General features: G+C 43.3%; 1 protein-coding gene across 5 annotated transcripts in view; it reads left to right on the top strand.

Annotated features, from left to right (window-relative positions):
- Positions 1-22,849, top strand: part of sipa1 (signal-induced proliferation-associated 1) — a 45,971-nt gene extending 23,122 nt beyond the window's left edge. Inside the window, exons 1-16 of one of the 5 annotated variants that reach the window (XM_080483777.1) lie at positions 5,223-5,289; positions 6,356-7,990; positions 9,000-9,124; positions 9,206-9,394; positions 10,414-10,588; positions 10,939-11,042; positions 12,434-12,591; positions 12,863-13,469; positions 13,555-13,829; positions 15,026-15,418; positions 16,209-16,335; positions 16,431-16,563; positions 18,427-18,525; positions 19,172-19,244; positions 20,509-20,587; positions 21,885-22,849. In XM_080483777.1, coding sequence (XP_080339903.1) covers positions 6,877-7,990; positions 9,000-9,124; positions 9,206-9,394; positions 10,414-10,588; positions 10,939-11,042; positions 12,434-12,591; positions 12,863-13,469; positions 13,555-13,829; positions 15,026-15,418; positions 16,209-16,335; positions 16,431-16,563; positions 18,427-18,525; positions 19,172-19,244; positions 20,509-20,587; positions 21,885-22,028 — 3,795 coding nt within the window. In that variant the 5' untranslated portion in view covers positions 5,223-5,289; positions 6,356-6,876 and the 3' untranslated portion in view covers positions 22,029-22,849. Of the gene's footprint in view, positions 1-5,222; positions 5,290-6,355; positions 7,991-8,999; positions 9,125-9,205; positions 9,395-10,413; positions 10,589-10,938; positions 11,043-12,433; positions 12,592-12,862; positions 13,470-13,554; positions 13,830-15,025; positions 15,419-16,208; positions 16,336-16,430; positions 16,564-18,426; positions 18,526-19,171; positions 19,245-20,508; positions 21,599-21,884 lie in introns of those variants that run through there. The other 4 variants (XM_080483780.1, XM_080483776.1, XM_080483779.1 and 1 more) reach the window with 4 other exon arrangements.
- The last annotated feature ends 1,874 nt before the right edge of the window (positions 22,850-24,723 follow it).

Below are 24,723 nucleotides of genomic sequence, written 5' to 3' on the forward strand. Positions count from 1 at the left end.
AGGGATAGAGACTGGCTCTTGTGCCGCGAGGGATTCTGTGGAGGGCAGCAGCACGCCACATTCCTGTAGTCTTCGTGGATGCTCTATGTTAAAAAGAAATAATCCTGAAGAGCATAGGCTGCATGTTTGGAATTAATTTGTGGCCACAGTTGGTGAATTTAAATTTTCCTAGAACCCAATTTCAACTGGAGTCAGATTAAATTTCTGTTAGATTGACAGATATGATCCATGCAGGGTATGTGGAAGCCTTTCTCTAGATTACTCAAAAACACATATTGCATGTAAATAATCCACAGATTATGGTGAAACAGACACATGAAGACTTTAAAGCATTGCAAATGTTCCAGATCAGACAGAGAGCAGTGCTTCGCTGAAGCAATTTAATGTGTTAAATGTGTTAAAGGGTCAAGTTGCTGATGGTGTGGTGGTGGGGTTGTGGTTCAAGGAAGCATCTGGGGTCAAACCTGACCTCCAACCATGACTACTCTGAGTGACTAGCGGAGATGTCTGTACAGTATAGAGTCCATACATCTACCACCGGAGCTGTGGAGCATGTGCTTCTCCTCACAGGAGAGGGGACGGCCAATTCGTGCTACTTTCAGATAATTTGTGTAGAAAACACTGCTGTTGCATGTGCAGGTGATTTATCGATATTGTGTTTGAAAATGATGCAATTGTACCGTGCATTTTGTCTTTCTTTTATTGATCTTTTCATCATGAAATCGTCCATTTTAAATCATCTTACGCCTTTAGGCCAAACTGGTATTGCCTCACAGGATTGTTAAGCTAAAAAAAAACCCACATGGGGTGGGGGGGATAAGCTAGTTAATAATATTTTGTGTTTTTATTTTCTTCTCGCTAACAGTTGGTTCATGGATCAAAACACAGCTGTTCAAATCACAAAACTTGGCTGATTTCATATTGGGAGGATGTACCGTACAGTGACTCTTAAACCATGAGAATAACGTGTGCAGAAGGAAATACAAACAATGAATGACCAAATAAATTGAGCTGAAACTTGAAGGGGGCAGGGACAACATTTCAGTTCCTCTTCACTGTGTTCGTCGGTAAGGTGTATCACACACTTCTCTATAGTGGTAACTCACAGGGCTGTTGAGTGAGAGTTCACCAGTGGAGAGATTGCTAATGTGTAATTTGAACATTCGTGCGCACCGTTGAAGACCCGATCGAAGACGTTGCATTTCATGAATGGTAAGAAAACGACCGACTTGCATTTTGAACGTTTGACCTCTTTGCGCGATTGAGACTATTTATGGTGAGAACTGTTTGTCTGTTCTCTTTCTTCACATCTTCACTCAGGGGAAATGTGTTTCTTGCTCTCTCACAGTGGTAAACACACCCAAAACACCCTAACACTGGTTCCTGGATAGATGCTCAAGCACTTGAGAGATTACATAGAAAGAAATCTTGCAAATGAATTGATCTGAGGTCTGTGTGGTTCCTGTTCAAAGCTGCTCACTATTTAGTCCAAATCCAATGGGAACCTAATTAGAAAATGGAGAACATGAAGGCATGCATTTTGAGCAGTTTCCTTTTTAAAGAGCCACAAAAACTAACGAGGAACTAATCTTTAAAACAAATGTTTACATGTTTGATATGAAGCTTTGGACGCAGCCGGTGAATGTCACTAGTGTCCTTTCAGTGATGAACAAAGGCACAACCTGCTCTGTTGGAGGGGCTCTGGCATCAGTCTGCTCTCTGGCACAGACGCATACACTGACTGTCTAAATCATTAGCTACACTTGCTCAACAGCACGTGAGCATAAATATCTAATCAACCGATCCCATGGCAGTGGCATTGCATTTGAAAATGTGTACATCGAGATCCAACTGAGAATCAGCACCAGTGAGAAAAGTGACTTTAAAAACATGGTCTTGCTGTTGTTATCAGATGAGCTGAAAAACTACTGATTTGCGCAGATTTTTACTCTGAATTTCTAGAAGACATACCGTGAATGTGGTTGAGCCTCAAAGCCGTGTTGAACATCTCGGTTCCTTTATAAAACATCTCAAGCAGCAACATGTCGATCAGTTCACTGTGTTCAAACTGACTCCATCTCAAATCAACACCTCTGACATGAGGTATTCCTTCTGCAAATCAGCGGCCACATCAATATGGAGCAAAATGTTTGAGGTCGTACCTTGTACCTGAGGTTGCGTGTATGTGTGAGAGTGAGTTATAAAAAAAACCATAAAAATGATTGATTAACAAGGCACTACATGATTTGCTGAAACATGCGATGATGTTTTTGAACATTTTGGCATCGTAGATTAGTGTGCTAACTAAATAAATCAAATTAAGCTTATTGACAAAGTTACGTTTGGATCTTTTTCTCACAGTTTTCTTTAAAAAAAAAATGTTTAAAACATACTTCCAGTTGGAATGTGAATCGTATAGTTGCGTTTTAGTTGTGTACAAATTAAGTGACATTAATATTTCCCTACCCAATAAATACAAATAAATTATTAGCTGCAGCCTACATACTGCTAAGACTAAAACAACTTTGTTTCCAGCATTGTTTGTCCTTGTTGTTTATCACTCTTGTAGTTCGATGAACGAACAAGGTCACTGATACAAACATCATCAGTCAAGGGCTGGTTGGGATGAATTTCAGTCAGGGAGGCTTGGTTGTTCACTTGAAGCTACGATGGACTGAACACCACAAAGAGAGGGTGGGCACTGGACACGTTGCTATGGAAACAAGGACTGATTCATGAGTTGGGGGTGGGTGGGGGTCTTAAGAGACCCAGGAACATGTGATGTTTTATTTTTACAACAGCGGTGAGTGATAAGTGTCCAAGTTCAACGCCTGCGCTGTGTTGGTGGAGAACAGGAGTGTTTCTGGCCGAGCCTGGAAGTTCAATCTGATGCTGGAACAACATGAAGGAAATCTGTGCTTTTGGAAAAAAAAAAAGAAGAAGAAAAAAAAAAAAAACAGCTGCCAATATTTCTGCACTCCTACTTTTAGACGCAGCAGATATAAAGAGCATTGCTCACACTTTTTCACGGCATTGTGAAGCATCCAGAGGATGATGTCATACCTAATGACACAGATTGATGTTTGTTACATGTGTGACAACGCTTGAGATCACCTGAGAGTTCCCAGAAAGAAACATGAGCAGGTTTTCAATGTCAGAAACCTTGGCATGGTGCAGACGCTGCACAGAGGCGGCTCTATGTGACCCGGGGCTCAAGTGTCAGGTGGCTGGAAAAGTCTTCTTGGACCCTCTGGGGAGGGGGGAGTCATTATGAAACGCTTCAAGACTCTGAGGAACTTCTTTTTATTTTGAATGTAATTCTTTCCCTATCTAATCAATCTCGGCGGCAGACGTGCAGCAGATTTGTAAGCCAGTGTTACTTCTATGTGATAGGGCAAAGATCTGCAACCTTCAAAACCAAAGAACTGTTTGCATCGACTTTACATCAAATAAAATCCTTCACAGCTTAGAAATCTTTGCTGTTTACCCAAAATGTTTTGCTCTTTACTAATTTCTCTGAACCCAGCAAGCATACAGGTGAACCAGCATCTTTAGCAGTGAAAGAGAATCAGTCGGTCTCCGTTGAATTGAACTTTATTTCCCTTCAAAACATTTTTTTCCATTTAGATTTTTCACAGACATGGGTTATAGGTGAACTCTAGCTTGTTTGCAACTGCAGCTATCTATAAAGGCATTGCATATACATACACATGGCTGAGGACTCCAAGAAAAAAAAAAGGAATTATATGACAGAAGGACACATTTACATCCTACAATAATGTATTTGGCGATTACTTTAAGGCAGAATTATGTCTTCAGCCTGCTTGTTCTTTAAAGCAAAGCCACTCCACCTAAGTCAAATATATATGATTGTTGATATGAATAATTTAAATCGGTACATCATGATCATCAAAGCTTTATTTATGTAGCACTCATGTTGCACAACAAGCTTTACAAAGTGCTTTGGCAAACTAAGCATCAGAAATACAGCGCAGAAAAGGTACCAGTCAAACAATTGGCAATATAATCAGATACATTTGAATAAGATACAAAAGAAAATCACACTTAAGAGTAAAAGTATGACTAATATTTAACGACTACATGTTTGAAATAAATGAAAGATGTACACACAATTAAATGGAATAATAAGAAAAAACTGTGAAAATTCGAAATGAACAAAGACGATATCACATGATAGCGAGTCTGTAAATGTGTTTTTAGGAAGCTATTGAAAAGATCACACCGAAGAGCCCTGAAAGTCACTTCACCATCAGAGCCTGAATGGATTCATCTTGCACGATTGTCTGTTCTGTTGGATGTTGTGATGTAAATCTACACAGAATCAGGTCCTCATGTTAGAAACAAATCATTTTCATGTGTGACACACAAATCAACCACAAACAGGTTGATGCTGGTGATTTAGATCAAATAGCTCCGAAACAAATGATACATGCAAACGAAATCAATCATAATGAGATTGTAAAACACACTGACAAAGCCGACAGTGATCACTTGCCGACTCATTTTGTACAAAACAATAGCAGACAAGTCTATTACAAGCTTTGTTTCCTCTTTTTAAGAAGCAGACACAATCCACTTAACTAATTCTTTCTGCTGACTGATAGCACTGACTGTCAACAAGTGTGCGCTGATGTAATCTGCGCACAAGCTTGGTTATTACTGATAATCTCTGATTCTGCTTACTGTTAGTGGACCTTTATATTCTCGAAAAAACAAGCATACATCTGCTTATTCACTGTGACACTGAGAAAATAAAGGCGCGGAGGGGAAATGATTTCTTGCAACTTCCTCACTTTATGTCATTTATTGGGTGGTGTGTGCACGTGCGTGTGTGTGCGTGTGTGTGCGTGTGATGACGAACTCAAGTCCCCATAACTTCAATTTTGAGGTGACGATGTTCTGTAACATTCAGGTAGCAAGTTCTGGTTGCTGTACGTCAGCAGGAAATGACTGTAAGTCAGAAGTGATGGAAACATCTCTGTTTGTGTGTGTGTGTGTGTGTGTGTGTGTGTATGTGTGAGTGTGTGTGTTGGAGTGGCTTTTTCTGGCAGCTGCTCTGCACCACTGCACCTGCTCTTTAGGCTGCGAGCGCAAGAGAGGAGATGCATGTGAAAAAGCTTGACAGGAAGAGGCTCTGTCCCCCACTGAGAGAGACAAACAGGTTTCAGCTTGAGTTGATTGTCGTCAGTCTGGTCAAAGAAGGGACGTGAGCAACAAATGATGACAGAAAGAGGGTGATCTGTAGCCGATACTGAATTTACTTTGGGGGTAAGTTGAGCTGCAAGCCTAAAACAAAAACTAGAGTCCGTTTTCAGTGGAAAACTCTATAAATGTAATATTTCTTAACCCCTAGATGTCAGTTTACCTCTTGAGGAACACCTATTTTGAGTTTATATTCTGTGATTATACATACCAAAATGCTAAAGCTATAGTACGAGATGGACAATGTGTTGTGATATTCTTATTTGGTGGACTGTTACGAACGGACTGAGCAGAAGAAGCCCTACACTGGAGTTGTATTGGGTCTATAGAAATGGAAAAAAGTTAGAAAATGCTGGATTACTGATTTGCCTTTTACACAATATCATTATTACTTATTACTTCAGGGGTTGTATTTTTTGTATTATCCTAAAATGAACATAACACTCATTTTGTAGAGAAAGCAAGTTTTTAAACAAGATATAATATGCATATAGTGAAAAATATGAAGACCTCTGGCAAAAATAAAATACAAACCCTTCCAATTGGGGAGGACGGTCCTTCAAGGGGTTAAAATAATAGTGTCCGTCCAAAAGAAAAAACAAGTATATCTCTGGTTATGACTGTTAGGACAACTTATATAATGCTTTAAATACTATATTAAGGAGAAAACTATAGGGCCGTCTGTTCGTGCGTAAACGTATGTGAGAGTGAGAGACGGAGGCTTCCACTTAGTTCTCTTGTAAGCCGCAACATTTTCAGTAAGCCAGGAAGGCCCCCTCCCCTCTGTTAATACTGTCTATTGTGAGCGTGTGCAGGGTGGATGTGGTGAGTATTAAGTTTGCTATGGAACTATTTAGGGAAACTTTGGGACGGAAAGTGTCTGAAGGAAAGAATAATAGAGAGAGAAAACAGAGGTACAAGGTATTACTGAACAATAAAACACACGTCAGACCTGCTTGTTTTATTGTTAGCGTTTGTTTATCAAAGCATTTCTCCTCCACTGTGTGTTTCAGAGGACAAGCAGCTATGGGCTGAATATAAAACTGCCGATTAAAATTAGAGCAGTGTGTGGGTGAATCCGGAAGAAAGTAAGGTTAAGAACTCCTTCTTCTTCTTCTCTCTGTCTGTACAGGTGGACAGTGGGTGAGACCAACAGGCAAGCTGCAGGCGCCAAAGAGTGCACACAGATGGATGCCATGTTAGACGGGTTGATACAGACAGAGCCTCTCTCACACAGAGGACAGAGGCTCCAGTGATGATTGTCTCACCTTCACACCACAGGAAGGAGCACCCCGGAACTGGATTGCCGCACAAACACCACACATCTGCACACCTGGATGGACCGCCACAGCGAACAGTGGCCGCATTTTCTCCTCCGTCTTCATCAGTCACACCCGAGAACTCTTTGACAACGCGTGGCATCTCTTCGAGGGATCCACGAGAGCCAGAGGGTTGAGCGGGTTCAGCCAATTTTAAGTGGTGTGAATGAGGACTACATTTGTTGCTTTCACTCAGTGGGATTTTCCATCTTGGTGCACGCTGTTTCCATTTCTCACCAGCACCTCAGAGACCACCGCTCAGATTTGACTGGGAGAGCGCGAAGCACTGGACCAGAGAGAAGCAATCGTCACTTTGATCAGTTTCTCAGGCACCATGCAGTCAGACGACCTCTTCATCCGCAAGTTTCGCCGTCAGAATGTGCGACCTCCGATTGCCACCGTCAACTACGAGCCCAAGCCGGAGGCGGGCGTGGTGGAGTGGCCGCCCAGGAGGGACGGCGACGGAGCCGACGCGGACACCCTCACGCCGAGCCGCGTGGGCCTGAACCTGCGGTCCATGGGCCGGGGTCACATCATGCAGCGAAGCAACAGCGACGTGACCTTAGGAGACTTGGACTCCTCCGGGAAGGCTGGGGGGAAAGCGGCTCGGGTGGCAGGAGAGAAGGTGGGCCCGGGGGCTCAAGGGGACTCGGGTGTGTTGCTACACAGGGAGTATGGAAGCCTGTCTTCACTGGAGAGGCAGACTCAAATCCAGGAGGCGAACAGAGATGAACAGGGCCCTCTGAGCCCGAATGCCCTCCGCTTTAAAGACCCTTTCCTACTTTTAGGCCTTCAGGGCACCCCTCCTGAGCCTGACGGATTCTTCCGGGGTCTGTCGACTTCTACTGGGGACTCCCCGAAGCCTGCTAAGCCACCGAAGCCTGAAGGTCTGAGTAAAAAGTCCAAACCTGTTCCTCCTCAAATCCCTCAACCAGGTCCATATGACAACCTCGGGGGTGGAGCCTGGGTGAGGAACTTTGCCCACTATGATGTTCAGAGTATCCTGTTTGACCTCACTGAGGCGGCCACAAACAGAGACAGCATTGGACGAAAAAAGAACATCACCTCGGGGGCTTCAGCTGCCTCCCAGCTGCGCCCCCTCTGCCAGTCCACCCCGTCCTCACCTGCACAGGGCGGAGGAGGCAACGGGGGAAACCCAGATGACCCCGAGCAATCGCTGCTGCTGGACGAAGGTGACGGCAACGATAACGAGCTCCTCCTCAGCTGCCCCCACTTTCGCAACGAGACGGGGGGAGAGGAGCAGGTGGGTCTGGGTCGGTCCCAGGGCAGGAGAGGACTCTGGTCCAGTCTGCGAACCCCCAACGATGCAGTCTCAGTTCTGGAGGAGCCCAGAGAGAGTCACGTCCAGCAGCAGGGCAAGAGCAACTACTTCATAGAGCACGCCGACCTGGGAGCTCATTACTATCGCAAATATTTCTACATGAAAGGTTTGTGCCACACTTCAGTGTTCAGAAATTTCACTTAATTTTTCCTCATTTCATTATATAACTCCATATTCAGAGAATTGTTTGACAATAAAATAAATATTGATATTTTTCCCACATGATGCAACAGTGTTGGGTAAATAGAAGTATGTTGTAGCATGTTTTTGTAACCTTGAAGAAACAGCTCAGACTTTAGGCTGCTGTTAAAGCTTATGGATTCTGTATATGGATCAAGATTGTCTCCAGCTTGTCAGGATTTCTTTGGAATCTATGCTCTAGAGAGTTTTTATTGTCTGAGAATAACAAATCTTATATAATATATAATAATTATAAATATTTTAATATAATGTAATCTATCAAAATGCACACAGACTTCACATTCAGGAATACTTCTGCCTCCTTTGATTCAGAGAGAGGGAGGCATGTTTCAGCCAGGAGGATGAAGTGAAGAATGGGGCGATGCGAGGCAGTGATTGGCCTCTTCCCAACAGTTCAACTCTAGCTTTGGGGGCTTTTATGTGTGGATGCATGTTTTTTTCTAGAGTCTCATTAAGGTTATTTGGTGATTCTGAATTGTCTGAATGAATGTGATGTTTACTTTGTGATGAAGTGTCCAGGGTACACCTTGCCTCCAATCACAGTCAGCTGGGATCAGCTTCAGTGTCTCAGCCTACAGTCCGAAAAAGTAATATGGAAGACGGATGTAGTTCAGTTTCATCCTACAACCATGTGTTTGGGGTTAATTTGTGACTTTGAATTGCGTAGGTATGATTGAGTATAAGTGTCTGTGTGTGACTGGTGACCTTCACTTACAGTCAGATGCGAAGTTGGATTGTTGTGAAAATCATGACATTCTAAATAAGAGACTTTAGGGAGAATCTTACTCACGTATAAAAACCTAATAATTATCTTACAGTCCCTCAGCGCCTCTATTGTCTTACTGTCACAATTCATTTTTCTCACTTGTATTAGTGCACATCACAGTGATTATATGGATGTAATTTATTCACAGAACACCAGAATTTTTTTGGAATGGACGATCGCCTCGGTCCCGTGGCCATCAGCTTCCGTCGAGATGAGAAAGAAGGATCCAGCGGAGCCCAGTACAACTACAGAGTCATCTTTCGCACCACCGAGGTAAAGCACCGCGTCTCTCTCCTTGAAGCTCACTTTGGATTCAGTGCGTGAAATTTGAGCCGACGTGAATCCTCCTCTTAGATGAAGACGCTGCGAGGATCCATCCTGGAGGAGTCGGTGCCCTCCGCGGCTCGTCACACGACCCCGAGAGGCTTGTCTCCCAAGAGGCTGCTGGAGTTCATCATGCCTGAGCTGAACCTGCACTGCCTCCGCTTGGCCTCAAACTCACCGAAAGTGCGGGATACTCTTCTCAAACTGGATGAACAGGGGGTGAGTGACTCTGCGCCTGTGATTTTAAAGACTTCACAGGACACTGACATTGTCGAGTAGAATCTTCTTCCCAGTGTCAGACTGAAGTGTCTTTATAGGCTATAATTAATAAAGTCATGGCAATCAACACACTCAGTCACAGACGTAATTACAGTTACCTCAGTCGCCATGCAGGGCTTCAGCAAAATCTACAAGGGCTACTTTGACATTGACATTGTTTGTTTTTTTAGAGGTGTTTCAGAAGTTTTTTATTAACAATTTATGTATCTGTCTAAATATTTCACTTATGTGTATCGTTTCTTTCTCCAAAATAGAGTTATCATTGTATCTCAAACTGCTCAGAAATACATATATATTGATAATAACATTAGATACAAGCCATATGATAGACTATACTGTATATAGAAGATGCATGGAATAATTCATTTTATAAAAAAAAAAACAAGGCTCATGAAATAAAAGAAAAATCACGTCATCATGATTGAAATCAACATGACAATTAATATTGTAAACAATTTTTTTTAGGCAATATATATTGATAATTAGGTAGCTGCCTCACTGAAGTGAAAGTAGAGGAGCAAATATTATAGTATTAGACGCTTACATGAGCCATGTTATGTTCCAACTACTAGGATTGATGTAGAAATCCTACAAACTCTGGGCCAAACCTTCTGAATAACACTTTACGTAACTTTTTTTCCCTGAAGAAACTTGGAAATACATGAATAGAAAACATTAAATGTCAGTTTGTCATCAGTTTGAACAAGAAAACTAAAAGGAAGAGATTAAATGTTTCAAAATTCTAAAGCATAAACATAAAGAAAAAGCCTTACATACCTTACATATCTACAGTCGTGTTGAAATAAGTGGACATGTTCAGCTGGACCTGGATGTCCTGGAAGTTTATTCCACACGTGTTAACCAAATCATGATATTCCACTAGTCCCTGGCAATTCAAAGGATGTTTCTTCGATACATTTCTAACAATACATCTTCAAATTCTCTCTTTTTGAATGCAGCTGAATTTTCAGCGAAAGGTCGGAGTGATGTACTGCCGGGCTGGGCAGAGCTCAGAGGAAGACATGTACAACAACGAGAGCTCCGGACCGGCCTTCGAGGAGTTTCTGGACCTTCTCGGGGAGCGGGTGCGGCTGAAGGGTTGGGAAAAATACCGGGCTCAGCTGGACAACAAGAGTGAGCTGAAATCGTGCACTTACACCCGGATCTGTTGGCTGCATCTCACCTTGTCGTAGCGCCATTATCCGAAGGGCATCAGTGCACCACTGAAAGCCCAAGATAACTCCTATCTAGCCACATGTAATCTGAGTAATGCCTGCAAAATAGCATAGTCACTGCTGATTATCTCGGAGCTGTTTTCCCCTCAGTGGGCAGCAGGAAACAGAAAATGGGACAGATTTAGCCTGACTGTGACAGTTTGAGTTCAGTCTTTCATTCAGACATGTTGACTGATTCAACTGAATCGCTACCTGCGCGTCGCTTTGTGTGACATAAAGGGCATTTCTCTGTGTTTTGTGGCTTTACAGCGGACTCAACTGGAACACATTCCCTCTACACGCGCTACCAGGACTATGAGATTATGTTTCACGTGTCTACTATGCTGCCATACACAGCCAACAATACACAACAGGTAAGACAAACAGAATCAAAAGGAGATATAATTCATTTTTTGTTTTCTGTTTTGTTCTAGCTCATCTTGTTTTAGAATCAAACCAAACAAAAAAAAAATTTTTTTTTCTTGTCAAAGGTTTCTCCTCTTGTGCTTCAAGTGTCTCTATGCCTTTGTTAAATCTTTGAGAAAGCCTCTGTGCTCCGCAACAAGCATGGCCTCAAAATTCTGCCCCCCAGAGTTCACTCCCACCATGAAGGTCTTTCTGACTGTCGACTCACAGGCAGTCTTCCTGAGCAGCTGGCTGCCACATCCTCATGTGTGATCTGTGGTTTCTGCCAGCCTGTTGTTATTTACAGCTGAAAAGACCACTGCAAAATGTTGATCAAGTCTTGCTAAATTGCTTAGATCGTACTCAAGTTCTTTATTATATTTTTCAATTCAATTGTATTTGTAAAGAGCAAAATACAGAAATAAATTTCTCTGATGAATAAAAAAAAAAACATAGAAATAACACCATTGTATACAAATGTCGATACAAGGCGGGAATTTATAATAAACTCAAAATGCAGTTCAAAATGTTTGAATATTAATTCACATTGCCAGCATACACTGTGATGACTTATCATTTTAAAAGATGCATGATTTTGATTATGAGTTCAATTCCATACATGTAAAATACAAATACCACGGAATATCACTTAATATTGTGAGTATTTTACATTTTTTACTTCTTCTCAGGCAAAAAGATGATTTACTCCCGATATACCATTTACTCATACATATCATTTATTTCCTTGAACCCTTGAGGTGTTCACTTTTAAGTCATCAAAATGCAGGAAACATGATCAATGTACCTGAAATAAGAAACGACCAGTCCAACTTCTGCATGAGTTTTTTCATATTCCAGTCAGCGTCACGGAGCCTGTTTACACCAGGAGGCATTAAAATCTGTCTCCATTGTCTGAGAGCTGGGAGCTGCTCTTCACACTCTCAGCCTGGTTGTTTTGACGCACAACAGGATGGAAGTGTTTCAGACGACAAGTGTTGTTTCTACTTTCACAAATGAACCTTCCTATTGCAGGAATCACAACAGATGCTTAGTCAAACCAAACCTGGTAAATTAGTTTATCCTATTTATCTGAATAACAACTGTCTATTAAATATCAGAGATCATGGGATCAATGTGCCTGTAGTCGTTTGATGTTCATCTTTTCCTCAAGTAAAGTGAAGAAATAGAAGAAAACACACATATAATCAAATTTTCCCTCTGTTGCACATTTGTTTGAAATGCTTTGGGAGCAAACCTTACATACCTCATTACAAACTCTACTCTACCTGTGTCGCATTTTGTTTTCATGTGAACTGAACTTTTAATAATTTCCTCTTTTTTCCGGTTCTCTCTCTTTCAGTTGCTGCGGAAGCGTCACATCGGTAACGACATTGTGACCATCGTGTTTCAGGAGCCCGGCGCTCTGCCGTTCACTCCCAAGTCCATCCGCTCCCATTTCCAGCACGTCTTTATTATCATTCAGGTTCACGAGCCCTGCACCGACAACACCTACTACAGGTCTGTCTTGGTTTACATTTCACGTGACTCCAAAAATGATGGTGTGGGGATTATTCAGAACTTATTTCACGCTTTAAAGAATGCTTTAAATTGACCCTCCTGTCGTAAGTGAAGTCTCTCGGGTATTTGTGTTTTAATGTGTTGTTGGGGAAGTGTAAAGACCTGATTTGTAGAAAACACTACAGGGCAACACATAACATCTAAAGCGGGTACTAAATGTTTCTGCAGTACTCACCCTTCCCCTTTACTTTTTACTCTCTCTGTGTTTCAGGGTGGCTGTGACTCGCTCTAAGGACATGCCGTTATTCGGTCCTCTGTTCCCTAAGGGCGCTCGATTCCCTCGCTCGCCTGCCTTCAGAGACTTTCTCCTCGCGAAGGCTGTAAACGCCGAAAACGCCGCAGAGAAGTCTGAGAAGTTTCGCTCCATGGCCACCCGAACGCGGCAGGAATACCTGAAGGACCTGGCAGAGAACTATGTGACCACCACACCTATAGACTCCTCCACCAAGTTCCCCCTGCTCTCGCTGGGCGGCAAGCGCAAAGACAAACTGAAAGGTGCCAAAGGAGCCGAGCTGCACAGCGCCGGGGCGCTGGTGTGGGCGGTGATGGTCAGCAGTCGAGACGAGTGGGAGGCGGGGGAGCTCCGGCTTCCCTGTCTGCTCGGGGTGTCGGCCGAGTCGGTGGTGCTCATCGAGAGGCTAACGCGCAAGGTGGTGTTCAACTGCTCCTGTCGCGACGTCATTGGCTGGAAGGCAGTGACGGAGCCTAAAGATGGGGGACCCTGTTTGGATATTTACTACGAGCGAGGGGAGTCGGTGTCAATCACTGTGATGGAGAGCCAGGCGGAGGATATACGAGAGGTGGTGCAAAGGCTGGAGGTGGGTGATCATGCCCCGACTGGAAGTTTTGTCTTGTGCAGTTTGTGTGTTTCTGAATCATACACGGTGGGTTGCTTCCACGCAGCTGGTCACGAGGGGCTGCGAGGCACTGGAGGTCACCCCGCTGCGGGACGGGGTCGGACAGCCCGGCTTCCTGATGAACGAGGAGGGCTTCGTGACGGAGCTACAGCGGTTCTGCTACGCCGAGAGCGGCGGCCTGCAGCTGTGGGCCCGAGTGGTGCGTCTGTGTGGACACTCGCTAGTTCACCTGAGCCCCGAGGAGAGGACCAGACTGCTCCGCACGGCGCACAAGATCCACATCACTGTCATCCCGCCGGACGAAAACGGAAAGCCCCGCAGGTCAGTGCTGCCGCAGGAAGGAAACGCAAGCGAGAGAGAGAAAGGGCAGAATAACGATTGCACATTTGAGTGAACGGGCCGAGTGTGGGAATGGAAAACAAAGTCATGCTTGAATAAAAGAAGCAGGCGGAAGTAAAGAGCAGTGAGAGGAGGTGAAAGAGAGGTGGAGGAGGAGGAGGAGGAGGAGGAGGAGGTCACGGAGACAAGACAAGTGCCACCGTGGGGTCACAGCTTGTTGTTGGCCTGCAGTCAGTGACACGTTAACTGGCTAACAACCAGTCCCTCTAATGATCTTTATTCAAAGTGGCACACGCTGCCTCACTCTTATCAGCACCTATTAGAGCAACAGAGCATTTAAGAAAATCCTTTAAATTGTCAGACAAGCACTGAAACTGTGAAAGTAATTTACATGAGCACTGAATTTTATCCCACCATATCAACATACCAATCTGCCAATACAGCAAGCTAAAAAAGAATCTATTTCACAATAAATGTAAAACAAGACTGAGATCACTTTAAGCGAGGGCTGCACGGTGCTGCAGTGGTTAAGCGCCTTCCCCACAGGAAGAAGATCCCCGGTTGCAATCGTGGGCCGGGGCTCCTTCCTGTGTGGAGTTTCTTACTGTGCATGTGTGAGTACTCAGGTTTCCTCCTGCAGCCAGTGTGGCGGATATGAACTAGAATGGGTGTCTTTTGAATTGATCATTGGTCCTGAATGAGTGTAGGTGATGTGGGCTGACCCGGCCTCCACCTACAACTACAACTTGAACAAAACACCATGACAATCAATTTCTATTTGTCATACTTTTTGGCCTTTGTGTGTGTGTGTGTGAAACATGTTTGGTGAGGTTGGTGTTTGTGTCACATTTGGAAAGATCTTCTTGTAAACATATTGAGTTTATTCAGGCTGAAATCAGAGACAAAGCAGAATTAAACAACTCGGAGTGAAACTCAGGCAACATTTTAAAGCCGACAGCAGAAATGTCCTCAGAGAACACCCCTGATATGTTTATTCTTCCTTTGTAACAACAAAGCACAAATTGTCATGAGTATCCTGTGAATCGTGATAGTGAGTTGAAGCTCAGTGTAACAGAAGCTGACTGCTGCAGCAGTTTTGTAGCATGCCGTCATCGTTTTTGGCTTCTCCTTGGTTGATTGTTTGACTCACGGCGTGCTGTTGTTTTTATGTCGCGCAGGAGTTTCTCCGAGCTCTACCAGAAAGCCATCAAGGATGCGGAGTGCAAGCCCGGCGAGGATCAGTCGGGAGAGGCGTGGGTGCTGGACGAGAGGGAAGAGGAGGACGAGGAAGAGCAGGAGGTGAATGAGGACAAGCTGAAGGCGGCGGGGGTCAATGAGGCGGAAGACGGGGAGGTGCAGGTGGAGGCCGAAGACGCCGAAGAGCAGTCATGTGATAAAGGGCAAAGTGAGACAGGTCACGGCCCACTCCTCGCGCCGCCCAGCTTACCTTTGCTCCGGGCCACCTCGCTGCAGGATCAACCGGCCAATCAGAACCAGGAGGGCAGTGCTTCACAGCTCACGCGCAGCTTCTCTCTGGAGAGACAGCCGACCTACAGGGACTCATGTGACGGGTGAGTCTCACTAAAGCTCATCCAACACAAGTTTATCAGGGAGATTTTCATTATTCTGTCAATTCCTTCTTTTTTTTCAAATTCATTCAAAAAAGAATCAACAGATCATGATAATTTAAGATTTGGTACTTTTGATTTATTATAAAAGTGAAAAGATTCCAGTTTGTGTGTTATTCAACAACTGTGGCACTGAAAGACAAATCTGATCGGTGTGTGTAAATTCATTTCACAAAAATCCAACTTTAATTTCTCATTAGAAACATTTTCACTCTGATTGAATTAAAAGCAAAGTGAAAATGATCTTTCCAAGATAATTGGGAGAATAAAGTTAATTGATTTTCAGTAGATTATGAGTTGTGTTTGGCGTCTTGACGGCCTGACAGTCTGTCCTCTAAAGCAGCGTCTGTGTCTGCTACAGAGTGAAAACACTCTGGTCAGCTTCAGTAAGAAATGGTGCACAAAGGACATATTCATAAGGATGATATTAAATTCTGCTGCTCACAAAATTGAATTTATCAGGGTTTTTTTGTCATCGCACAAAATAGAACTGAAATATTTGACGGGACTGCATCACATGAGACCTTTGATAGATAAATCTGTGAGGGCACGACATCATATCTAAGCCATCGCAGATTACTTTTTCTGCGCGCGCCAGTTTCTCTTTTGACCTTTGGATCAGATTTCATTTTGATAGATCAAATAAAAAATGCTTGTAAGCATGAACAGCTGATTTCCCGTGTTTTTTCTCGCCCTGACCACATCGCTCTCTCTCCCCCTTCTTGGCCGACAGGCACTTATACGGCAACGTGGGCCTGAAGGTGGAACACCACATCTATGAGAACGCCGGCGAGCTGAGGGACGCCACACCTGATCTGATCCTGGCCGTCAAGCCCAAGGTGCCCCTGGAGGACGAGCAGGTGACAAACCAGGACAAACGGAGGCCTTTTCGCCCGGCTCTCGGTCCTCCTTCTGACAGTTTTATCTCCTCTTTTGGTTTGACCTCTGCTTTCAGTTCATGGCGGCTGAGTTTGATGATGACAGAGCTTCGGCCAGCGACTCCTCTCTCTCATCGTCTCGGCTGTCTTGCATAGACCGCGCGGAAAGAAATTCACGAGCCTTGAGCCTTCATAACTCAATCACCAAGAGTGAGTACTTATTTTTATGATCATATCTAGAAATCCACATCCATTCATCTTCATCCAACTTAGCGATGCGAAGCACTGAAGCTGATCACAGCTGGCAGGAGGCAGGCTACGTCCTGGACGGATCATCAGTCCTTCTCAGCGCAAACGTGGAGAGACAGACCACCGCTCACATTCACACCCACAGGAAATTCAAAGTCAAACATGAGGAGCGCTTTCACATCCGTCTGCGTGCACCTGATGAGGATCACTTTGCAAATGAGCTGCGGTAGTTTGACGCTTTCACACCGACTTTTCTCTTCCAGCGCTAATGAGGTTGAGCGTCAGTGTTTGCTTGACTACAGGTCGTACATGGGGAGCATCACGGTTACGTGGTTACAGAGTGAAATCGTTATACAGAGCGATCAAAGCTTCTCTGCCTGAGGCGATTACCGAACACATCCTACACATTAATGTTACTGTGTGTTGTGGATAGCTGTGCATTTATAAAGCCACCTGCATTAATCTACAAGAGCCTGCTCAGCTCAAATGTGTGCCAGACACGATGCATCTGGTTTGCTGCGATTGTTTTCACACCACATTCACGTATCCCCAGAGTGGATTTACAGTCGCGAACCCACACACACACACACACACACACACACACACACACACACACACACACACACACACACACACACACACACACACACACACACACACACACACACACACACACACACTCTTTCTGAGCTCGAAAAGGTCTCCATGCCTAGAATGAAACTCACCAGAGGTTTAACCACTACACCACCCCACACAAACACCTATAAAAATGCATAAACCCCTATAAATCTGATTAAGTTGAAAGTATCCAAAAAATATTTACAAAAATAGTGGCACAAGTGTTATAGTTCAAATGTAAATAAAGTAGTTTTTGACAGTATTATAGAGAATTGAAGACCCCCATCACGGACTCAAACAAAGCTCCCCCTCTCAGACACAACAGCTGCTCAAGTGATGCCAGAATGAAACAATTACATGTGTTTGCAAATCATATCTGCCCGCTTTAATCCTCAAATTCCTTTTTCCCTAGATTTTTTTCTGCCTTAAACCCCTCTCTTCATTATCCTCCCTCTCGTCCCCCCGGCATCCCCCTTTGTTCCCCTTCTTTCATCCGCGCTGCCCCCTATTCCGCTAATCTAATATCACCCCTGCGCTGCTGCCACCCCCTGCCAGGGCCGGGATGAAAAGGGGACAGATGGGTAGTGGGAGGGGTGGAGTTTTAGGCAGCCCCAAATCAAGGAGCCCCTCTTACGCCATCTGCTCGGCCTCCGCTGAGACCATGAGACTCATCGTTTAACCGCCATAAGAGCACGCTTGCTCATCCTCATCGTCAGAGCTTTCTGATTTTTGTGGGGGGAAGCTTTAAATAGCTTCTGATCGCTCCAGACAACGTCCTCTCATTGTAAATTCACAAGTCTCTCAGAAGCGACATTTCATGTCATTACCTCATGTTAGTTTCTAAAAAGTTTTTTTTTAATTTATTTTTATTATAAACTTGCACTTTAGAACCTGGTGAGATCAAACTCATCATCGTCCACTGTGACGTCCACCTGCTCTGGTTTAGGTCTTCTTCTCAGATTTCATCCTCACTGTTACCAAAGACATCTCAAAGGTCAGAAATCTATAACCCTGCAGGCATCATGCAGATAGGGTAACGTTTCCTGCCTTTCTGTGTTCTCTACACCACAATCTGACCAGCTTTAACACAGCAGCGCCCCTCAGTGGCCGCTCTGTCTTACTACATCGTGAGTCAGAAGGTGCAGCTCTGCCTGTGCTTTGTGGACATTATATGGCTAAAACCTGATAAAACTTTGTCTCCTACAGTTCTGTCGGAGACCACAGATACGACTGAGGAGGAGTGGCAGTCCATCGCTGACCTCGCCACAGCCTGCCGCAGCATCCTGGAGGCCTTGTCACGAGAAGGTGAGGGAAGGTTCACAGAGGCGCTATTCACTTATTGTAAAACTAAACTATGAAACATGCTGTTTTAGTTGTAAATTACAATCAGAAACCTGCATTTTTCTATCTATGATTTGACCGTGATGCATTCAATTCACTGTTATGAGAAAATAATCATTAAAATAATCATTAGCTTCTACTTTACTTAAGTAGAAGTTCATATACTTGTGTAAAAACCTAATACTTTGGCAAATGCCCCAACATAAGTAAAAGTAAAAAATTATAGGTTCTGAAAGGTACTTGAGTAGAATTTTTCTTTCTTTCTTTCTTTTTTTTTTGTGACACATGACACATTTTTTCGAGGCATGAGATAACTCCAATGAGCACATCAACAGGCTGATTCACTTTATGGATTTAATACTTTAAAAATGAAACCTCAAGATTTTGATTCAAATTGTGTTCGCTTTAAATCTTTGCCTAACTTCAAAATAAATACAATATATTTAATTAAAAGCTTTAATTTTGGAAAGAATTTTTAAAACTGCAGCAGGATTCTTGATATTCGGTCATTATAGCTGAAGCTCGCCAGTATTTAGAATTGTTACAGTCATCTGCTTCAAACAACCACTGTAATTCTGAACCCTCAACCGATATATGTTCATTATCACAGACCGAAAAGCCAGTGACCCCAGCCAGGCAGGGGGCGACCAGACCGACGGCAAGCTGAGAGACTCAAAGGACAGGTGGGTTCCTACACAGTGCGTACAAAAGGAAACCGTTTGATGCCTCTGTGGTTAGTCTCAGTCATTACACACACACACACACACACACACACACACACACACACACACACACACACACACACACACACACACACACACACACACACACACACACACACACACACACACACACACACACTCTCTTTCTGAGCTCAGTAAGATCCGCGCTTCTATTCTGTCTCCGTTATTCTGACTTTATTGGCTACATCTGACTGTTTGAGTCAATGTGATGGCTTCTCTGCCCTCGTAAAGAGAGGCTTCTTGCTGACTCAGTGATGCACTTTTGTGCACGCACAGCATGTCTGATTCACCATCATCGCCTTCTCTTTTTGTAGCACCACCAGCTCTAATCCATTTTAATTTTTGGTAATAGTCCTTCCAGCTTTTAGGTTGCCATATTTTTCTTTTTCATGCTGTTAGTGAATTTATGAAGCTTCAAAAAATGCCAATTAAAAAAAAAAAAAGACACACAATAGGCACTAAAGCAAAGCTTCTGTGCCAGTCTGAATTTTTTCTCGTGGATGTATGCATCCAACCATTGTGGAGGTCAGATTGCCATTACTGTTGGAACTGGAACCAGCTACTGCCTGTAATATGCTTTAAGTGCATGTTAGAGACCATCGTGGCTCAGTTGCATCCGCGTGTGAACCTGAAACTCCCTCATTTTCAGCTGTGAGCTGTACAGATCGAACACGCGGCCCTATCATGAGTCTAAAAATACACTGCTCGACTCAGATCATTCCACAGCAGCGCCATGTTTCTCTCTTCAAACTCTTTAAAGGCATCACCAGGAGACCACTTCTGTATGCTCTGCTGGGTGTAGTCGTTATGTGTGACTGCAGTCAGACAAAATGCATCATGGGACGACTGCACTCACTCAGAATAGGTCTGTTTGTCAGACGTGGCAATTACTATGAATTGATCAGTGAGCATAACCGGTTTCATTAAGGGCAACGAGGACGTGGTCTCGAGCTGGAGTGACAGACTGCTCCACGACCAATCAAGCAAATTGAGAGGTTCAGTAACCCTGTGAGAGATGAAGGGAGGTTTCCTTTTGAGGAGATGAGAACTTTGTCTTCCTGAAAGAGTGCATTTGTTGATTTGACGGCTTGGAAACGAAACCACTCTGACACTTTTGGCCGCCATTTATGCATTTATCCATTTACAGGCTGTAAAATACCATAATTGCTTTTGACAAAGTGTCACTGCTTCTCCTTTTTTGCAGTGACTCTCCAGGCCACCTAGAAGAGAAGGTGTCGCAGCTGGAGGCCATGCTGAAGAAGCTGCAGGATGACCTGCAAAAGGTGTTTTGACTTCCATGAATGTTTTTTTATTCTGTGATAATGTTCTCAGTACACTCAGAAAGTCGGCAGGTAGGAGGAAATTATTTAAACTGCTCAGCTTCTGCTCCTGGAGTGCAGTGGTTTCTTTTTTGAAGCAGCATTTTGTTTTGTCATCCATGCAAGTCACTGCTGACTCACTGTAGAAATGTAATAAATTCAACAACAAAAAAAAAACACTCTAATAGGCATTTATTTATTTATTTATTTATAACTTTGTGTACAGACAATTTGAGATATTTCAAATACTCTCAGATTTCTTTTTTTTTTTTTTTTTTTTTACATGAATCTGTGTTATCTGTGCTTGTTTGTGCACATTTCTGCTGAACGTAAGTCTGTGTTGCTCCTGTTTATTCCTCATGTTGCTGCACTGGAAAGCTGTATGTGAAAAAGTCAAAGATCACTTTACAAATTAAACTACCACTACGAGCTTTGCCTCTTCAGAGCTTTCATGGCCTCACTCAGCAGATAGAGTCTCTCCTTCAATTACAGACAAGCAGGCCTTGTGTTAATAATCTGTTTTTTTTATTTATTTTTTTGTCAACTCTGTATATGTCTCTGTGTGTACAAAGCATGGTATTTCTCCAAATTATGTGATCTGTGTTCCAAAGTCATTCATTAGGATTGCAACTATACCTATTTTCATTATTGATTAATCCAATGACTATTTTTCTAATTGGACAATCCTCTTTTAACTCAAAAGATTAAACAAAAATTTAAAAAAAAAAAAAGTTGAAACGGGAAGTTCATGTTCTTATACATGAGGATCTACTGCTTTTCTATGTTTTGTAACAAAACAACTAATTTGTTTATGAAATGTTTTAATGCTGAAACATTTTCATGAAGAATAATCATCAGACTATTCAATCATGAGAATAAATATTAGTTGCAGCCCTATACATGTAGTGCCTGCTTAACTAAGCAGCAGACCTTAAAGCACTGATTTTAATAAATGATGTCCAACAGTAAAAATTCAGAAAATGTTTGGTTGTGTTTACCTGACGTTAATCTGCCCTGTTAAGCCAGTCATCACTTCATCGACTTCCATGTTCCTGCACTGTTTTGGAATCCCACTTTACGCTGACTTACTGCTGATTGATGTGCTTCATTGCACCGTCTGTGTTGTTACATTTGATGTCTTGCTGTCATGTCTGACCACCAGATTCCTTTAAAGCCACCGCTGTACCTGTCGCTCTCCTCCGTCCCTGCCACAGTGATCTGAGCGACAGCTTTTGTCTTGTTGTGTGCCGATGTGTTTCAGGAGAAAGAGGACAAGGCGGTGCTGCAGGCCGAGGTGCAGAGCCTCAGGCAGAACAACCAGCGGCTGCAGGAGGAGTCGCAGAGCACAGTGGCCCGCCTCATCAAAGTCACCGAGCTGCTGTGCAACGTCAACAAGCCCTGTTAGCTCCACTGTGCACAAAATCCCAGAAATCACCAGAAAGATGCAAACCACACAGTGCAATCGTGCACTCAATACACCTTTTTTGTTTGTGCATTTTTGCAAAAGTAAACACACGTACTTTGCACCCCTCTCAATCTGTGCATTACCACAGTCTCTGTCCTAAGTTGTGGACCTGCCTGCCGGTGAGGGAGCTCGCAAAATAACTCGGAAGAGACAAGTAAAGAGACTCTTTCAGCCTCCCACCGTCACAGACGAACCAGCACAGGCTGCTGTGTTGATGCGTTATGCCAGAGTTGTGTGTGTGTGTGTGTGTGTGTGTGTGTGTGTGTGTGTGTGTGTGTGTGTGTGTGTGTGTGTGTGTGTGTGTGTGTGTGTGTGTGTGTGTGTGTGTGTGCGCGCTTCAAATACTTGACAAGCTGGGCTGAAATCGCACCTGCATAGAAAAAAAATTAAAAAAAAAGGCAATTTAGACTGAAAGACACTGTATAGCATGTTTGGTGGTGTCTTATCTGAAATGACCAAAACGTATTTATATATTTCACCAATAATATATGTGAGCAGTATTATTGCTATCTTCTCTGCCAGATCTGTATTTGCAAAGTCTGAGTGTGGTTCTTGCAGGGCGCTTGGTAGGAAGGCCGGGCAAAAAAAAAACAAACAAAGGGAACATGACAATTAGGAGCCTGTAGGCTGCCTTCGACTTGAAAAGATGTAATGACGTTGACTGAGTCGCCTCAGAGCAAGGTCTCTTACATAAGGACATCATTCTCTGCCCTCTTCACTTCTCAGTAGTACTGTACTTAGACATTATAGGGAAAGACTTCAAAAAAACAAAACAAACAGGGCATAAACTGGAAATGCCTTTTTTTTTTTTTTTAACTAAAAGAAATGAGCATGCTTGTTCCGTATGGAAGTATGTATGAGACCCGTATTAAAGGGATACTGAAAAAGGGTAATACCTCTCCTGAAGACATAGACTTATGGCAGGAAAGAACGGCTTCAGCTTCCTTCCATGATTGCCTGTAGCTGTTATCTTCTAACCTCACTATTGTAGCAGCCATACTGTAGAAGATCTGCTGGCCTGAACCACTGAATGCCAAACGGCAGCTTATTTCTCAGCTGGCAAAATAGCTTTAGGTGAATGAGACACCTTGACCTAAAATAGTGAAATACAGAATAGTGTATTTGAATATGTTTTGTGTTTGGCTGGATGTCTACGGTGACTATTGTTTGGGGTAATTGTTTACTATGGCTTATGAGTGGTAGCGGTAAGGACAGTAGGGGAAATCTTACCATCCCACCTTAGTGTGTGTTTCTGTGTGTTTCTGTGTTGTTCTTGCACTTTTTCTTTTCTTGGTCAACTCAAGCACTGGATCGGGCACGTACTGTACTTCATTTAGTCTGCCCAGGGTTGTGTGTTGCTCCAAAAGGTGGAGGAAATCCACTTGACCTCCTCCTCTTTCTGTGTCCACTGCTGATGGCACCAATAACACAAAGTTCCGAGGAGTTGGACTGCTTCTCCTTAGTGCCAATGAAAAAGCCCAGGCAGCTCTCCCGAACCCTACGAAAACAAAATCAAGCAAACTGACCTTAAACCAATCTCCAATCACAAACTCTGAACACAAAAGGGATGCCAAACGTTCGCCAGACTCTGATGTTTCTTCTTGTACAAACCTCCTCTTGTAATTTTCTTTTAGAGTCACTGTGAATACTTGGTACCAGCATATTAAGAAACGGTATATACAGATTAAAATTATGAATCTAGACTTTTATCAGTATGTGAAGATACTGTAATGTACAGCTGAACTGTTCCATGTTAGTGCATTGGGTCGTGTTCGCCCTCTTCTTTGCAGGATGATTATGCAGACAAAGTGTTAATCATGGCCATGCGGGCTCCCGTATTCGTCTTCTCCACATGCTGAAGCCTCACAACTGAACAGGGACACAGACAGTCGGTGTGAGAAGACCTGTTTGACTGTGTCTTGTATAGCTATTTAGATTGTAGGAGGTTGGTGAAGCATGAGAATGTGCCAAGCAACGTCCGAGCTCCCTCTCTGTATGTGTGTATGTATAAAAAATGTAACTTATTAATCATGCAAATGTGGATTTTCTTGTAGCTGTTTAAACTGGAAGGACGCTGCGGGGATGAAAATGTGAAATCGGGGCGGAGAAAAGAAATGTGGGCTTGGTTGTTGAATTTTACTTTCTTTTGGAGACAACCACGGATACAACATGAGAAAAAGCTATCTGATGCTCTCACTTAATGTAACTATGGATCTTATTATCATCCTAGTATTGAGCCACTTCAGCAGTCGCTCTTACATATTTGATAAGGTCTTAAAACACCATTAGGTACGCCTTAATGAGTGAATCTCTTTCTGTCAGGATGGATGGTCAAACTCTTGTTAACTCTGACTTTGTGCCTACCTGAAAATGTAATGTGTGTTAATTCAGCTTTAGTGATTTCATTCCTTTGCTTTTTTTAGTTGCACTCCCTCAGACCTCCCCCTCCCTACTCTTTTCATTTTATTTTTCTTCTCTTTTTTTTATTTATTTCATCATTTGTGTCAGATGAAGGATTTTCTAGGAGACCATCACAGCATCTGGTCTTTCGTCCGCCGTGTGAGGAGAAAGCTATTGTGATCCACGTGATCTGAAGACCAGACGATGATGTTAAATGTGTGTTGTTAATCTGAAG

Source organism: Lipophrys pholis (assembly GCF_963383615.2).
Source record: "Lipophrys pholis genome assembly, chromosome: 16".
NCBI lineage: Eukaryota > Metazoa > Chordata > Actinopteri > Blenniiformes > Blenniidae > Lipophrys > Lipophrys pholis.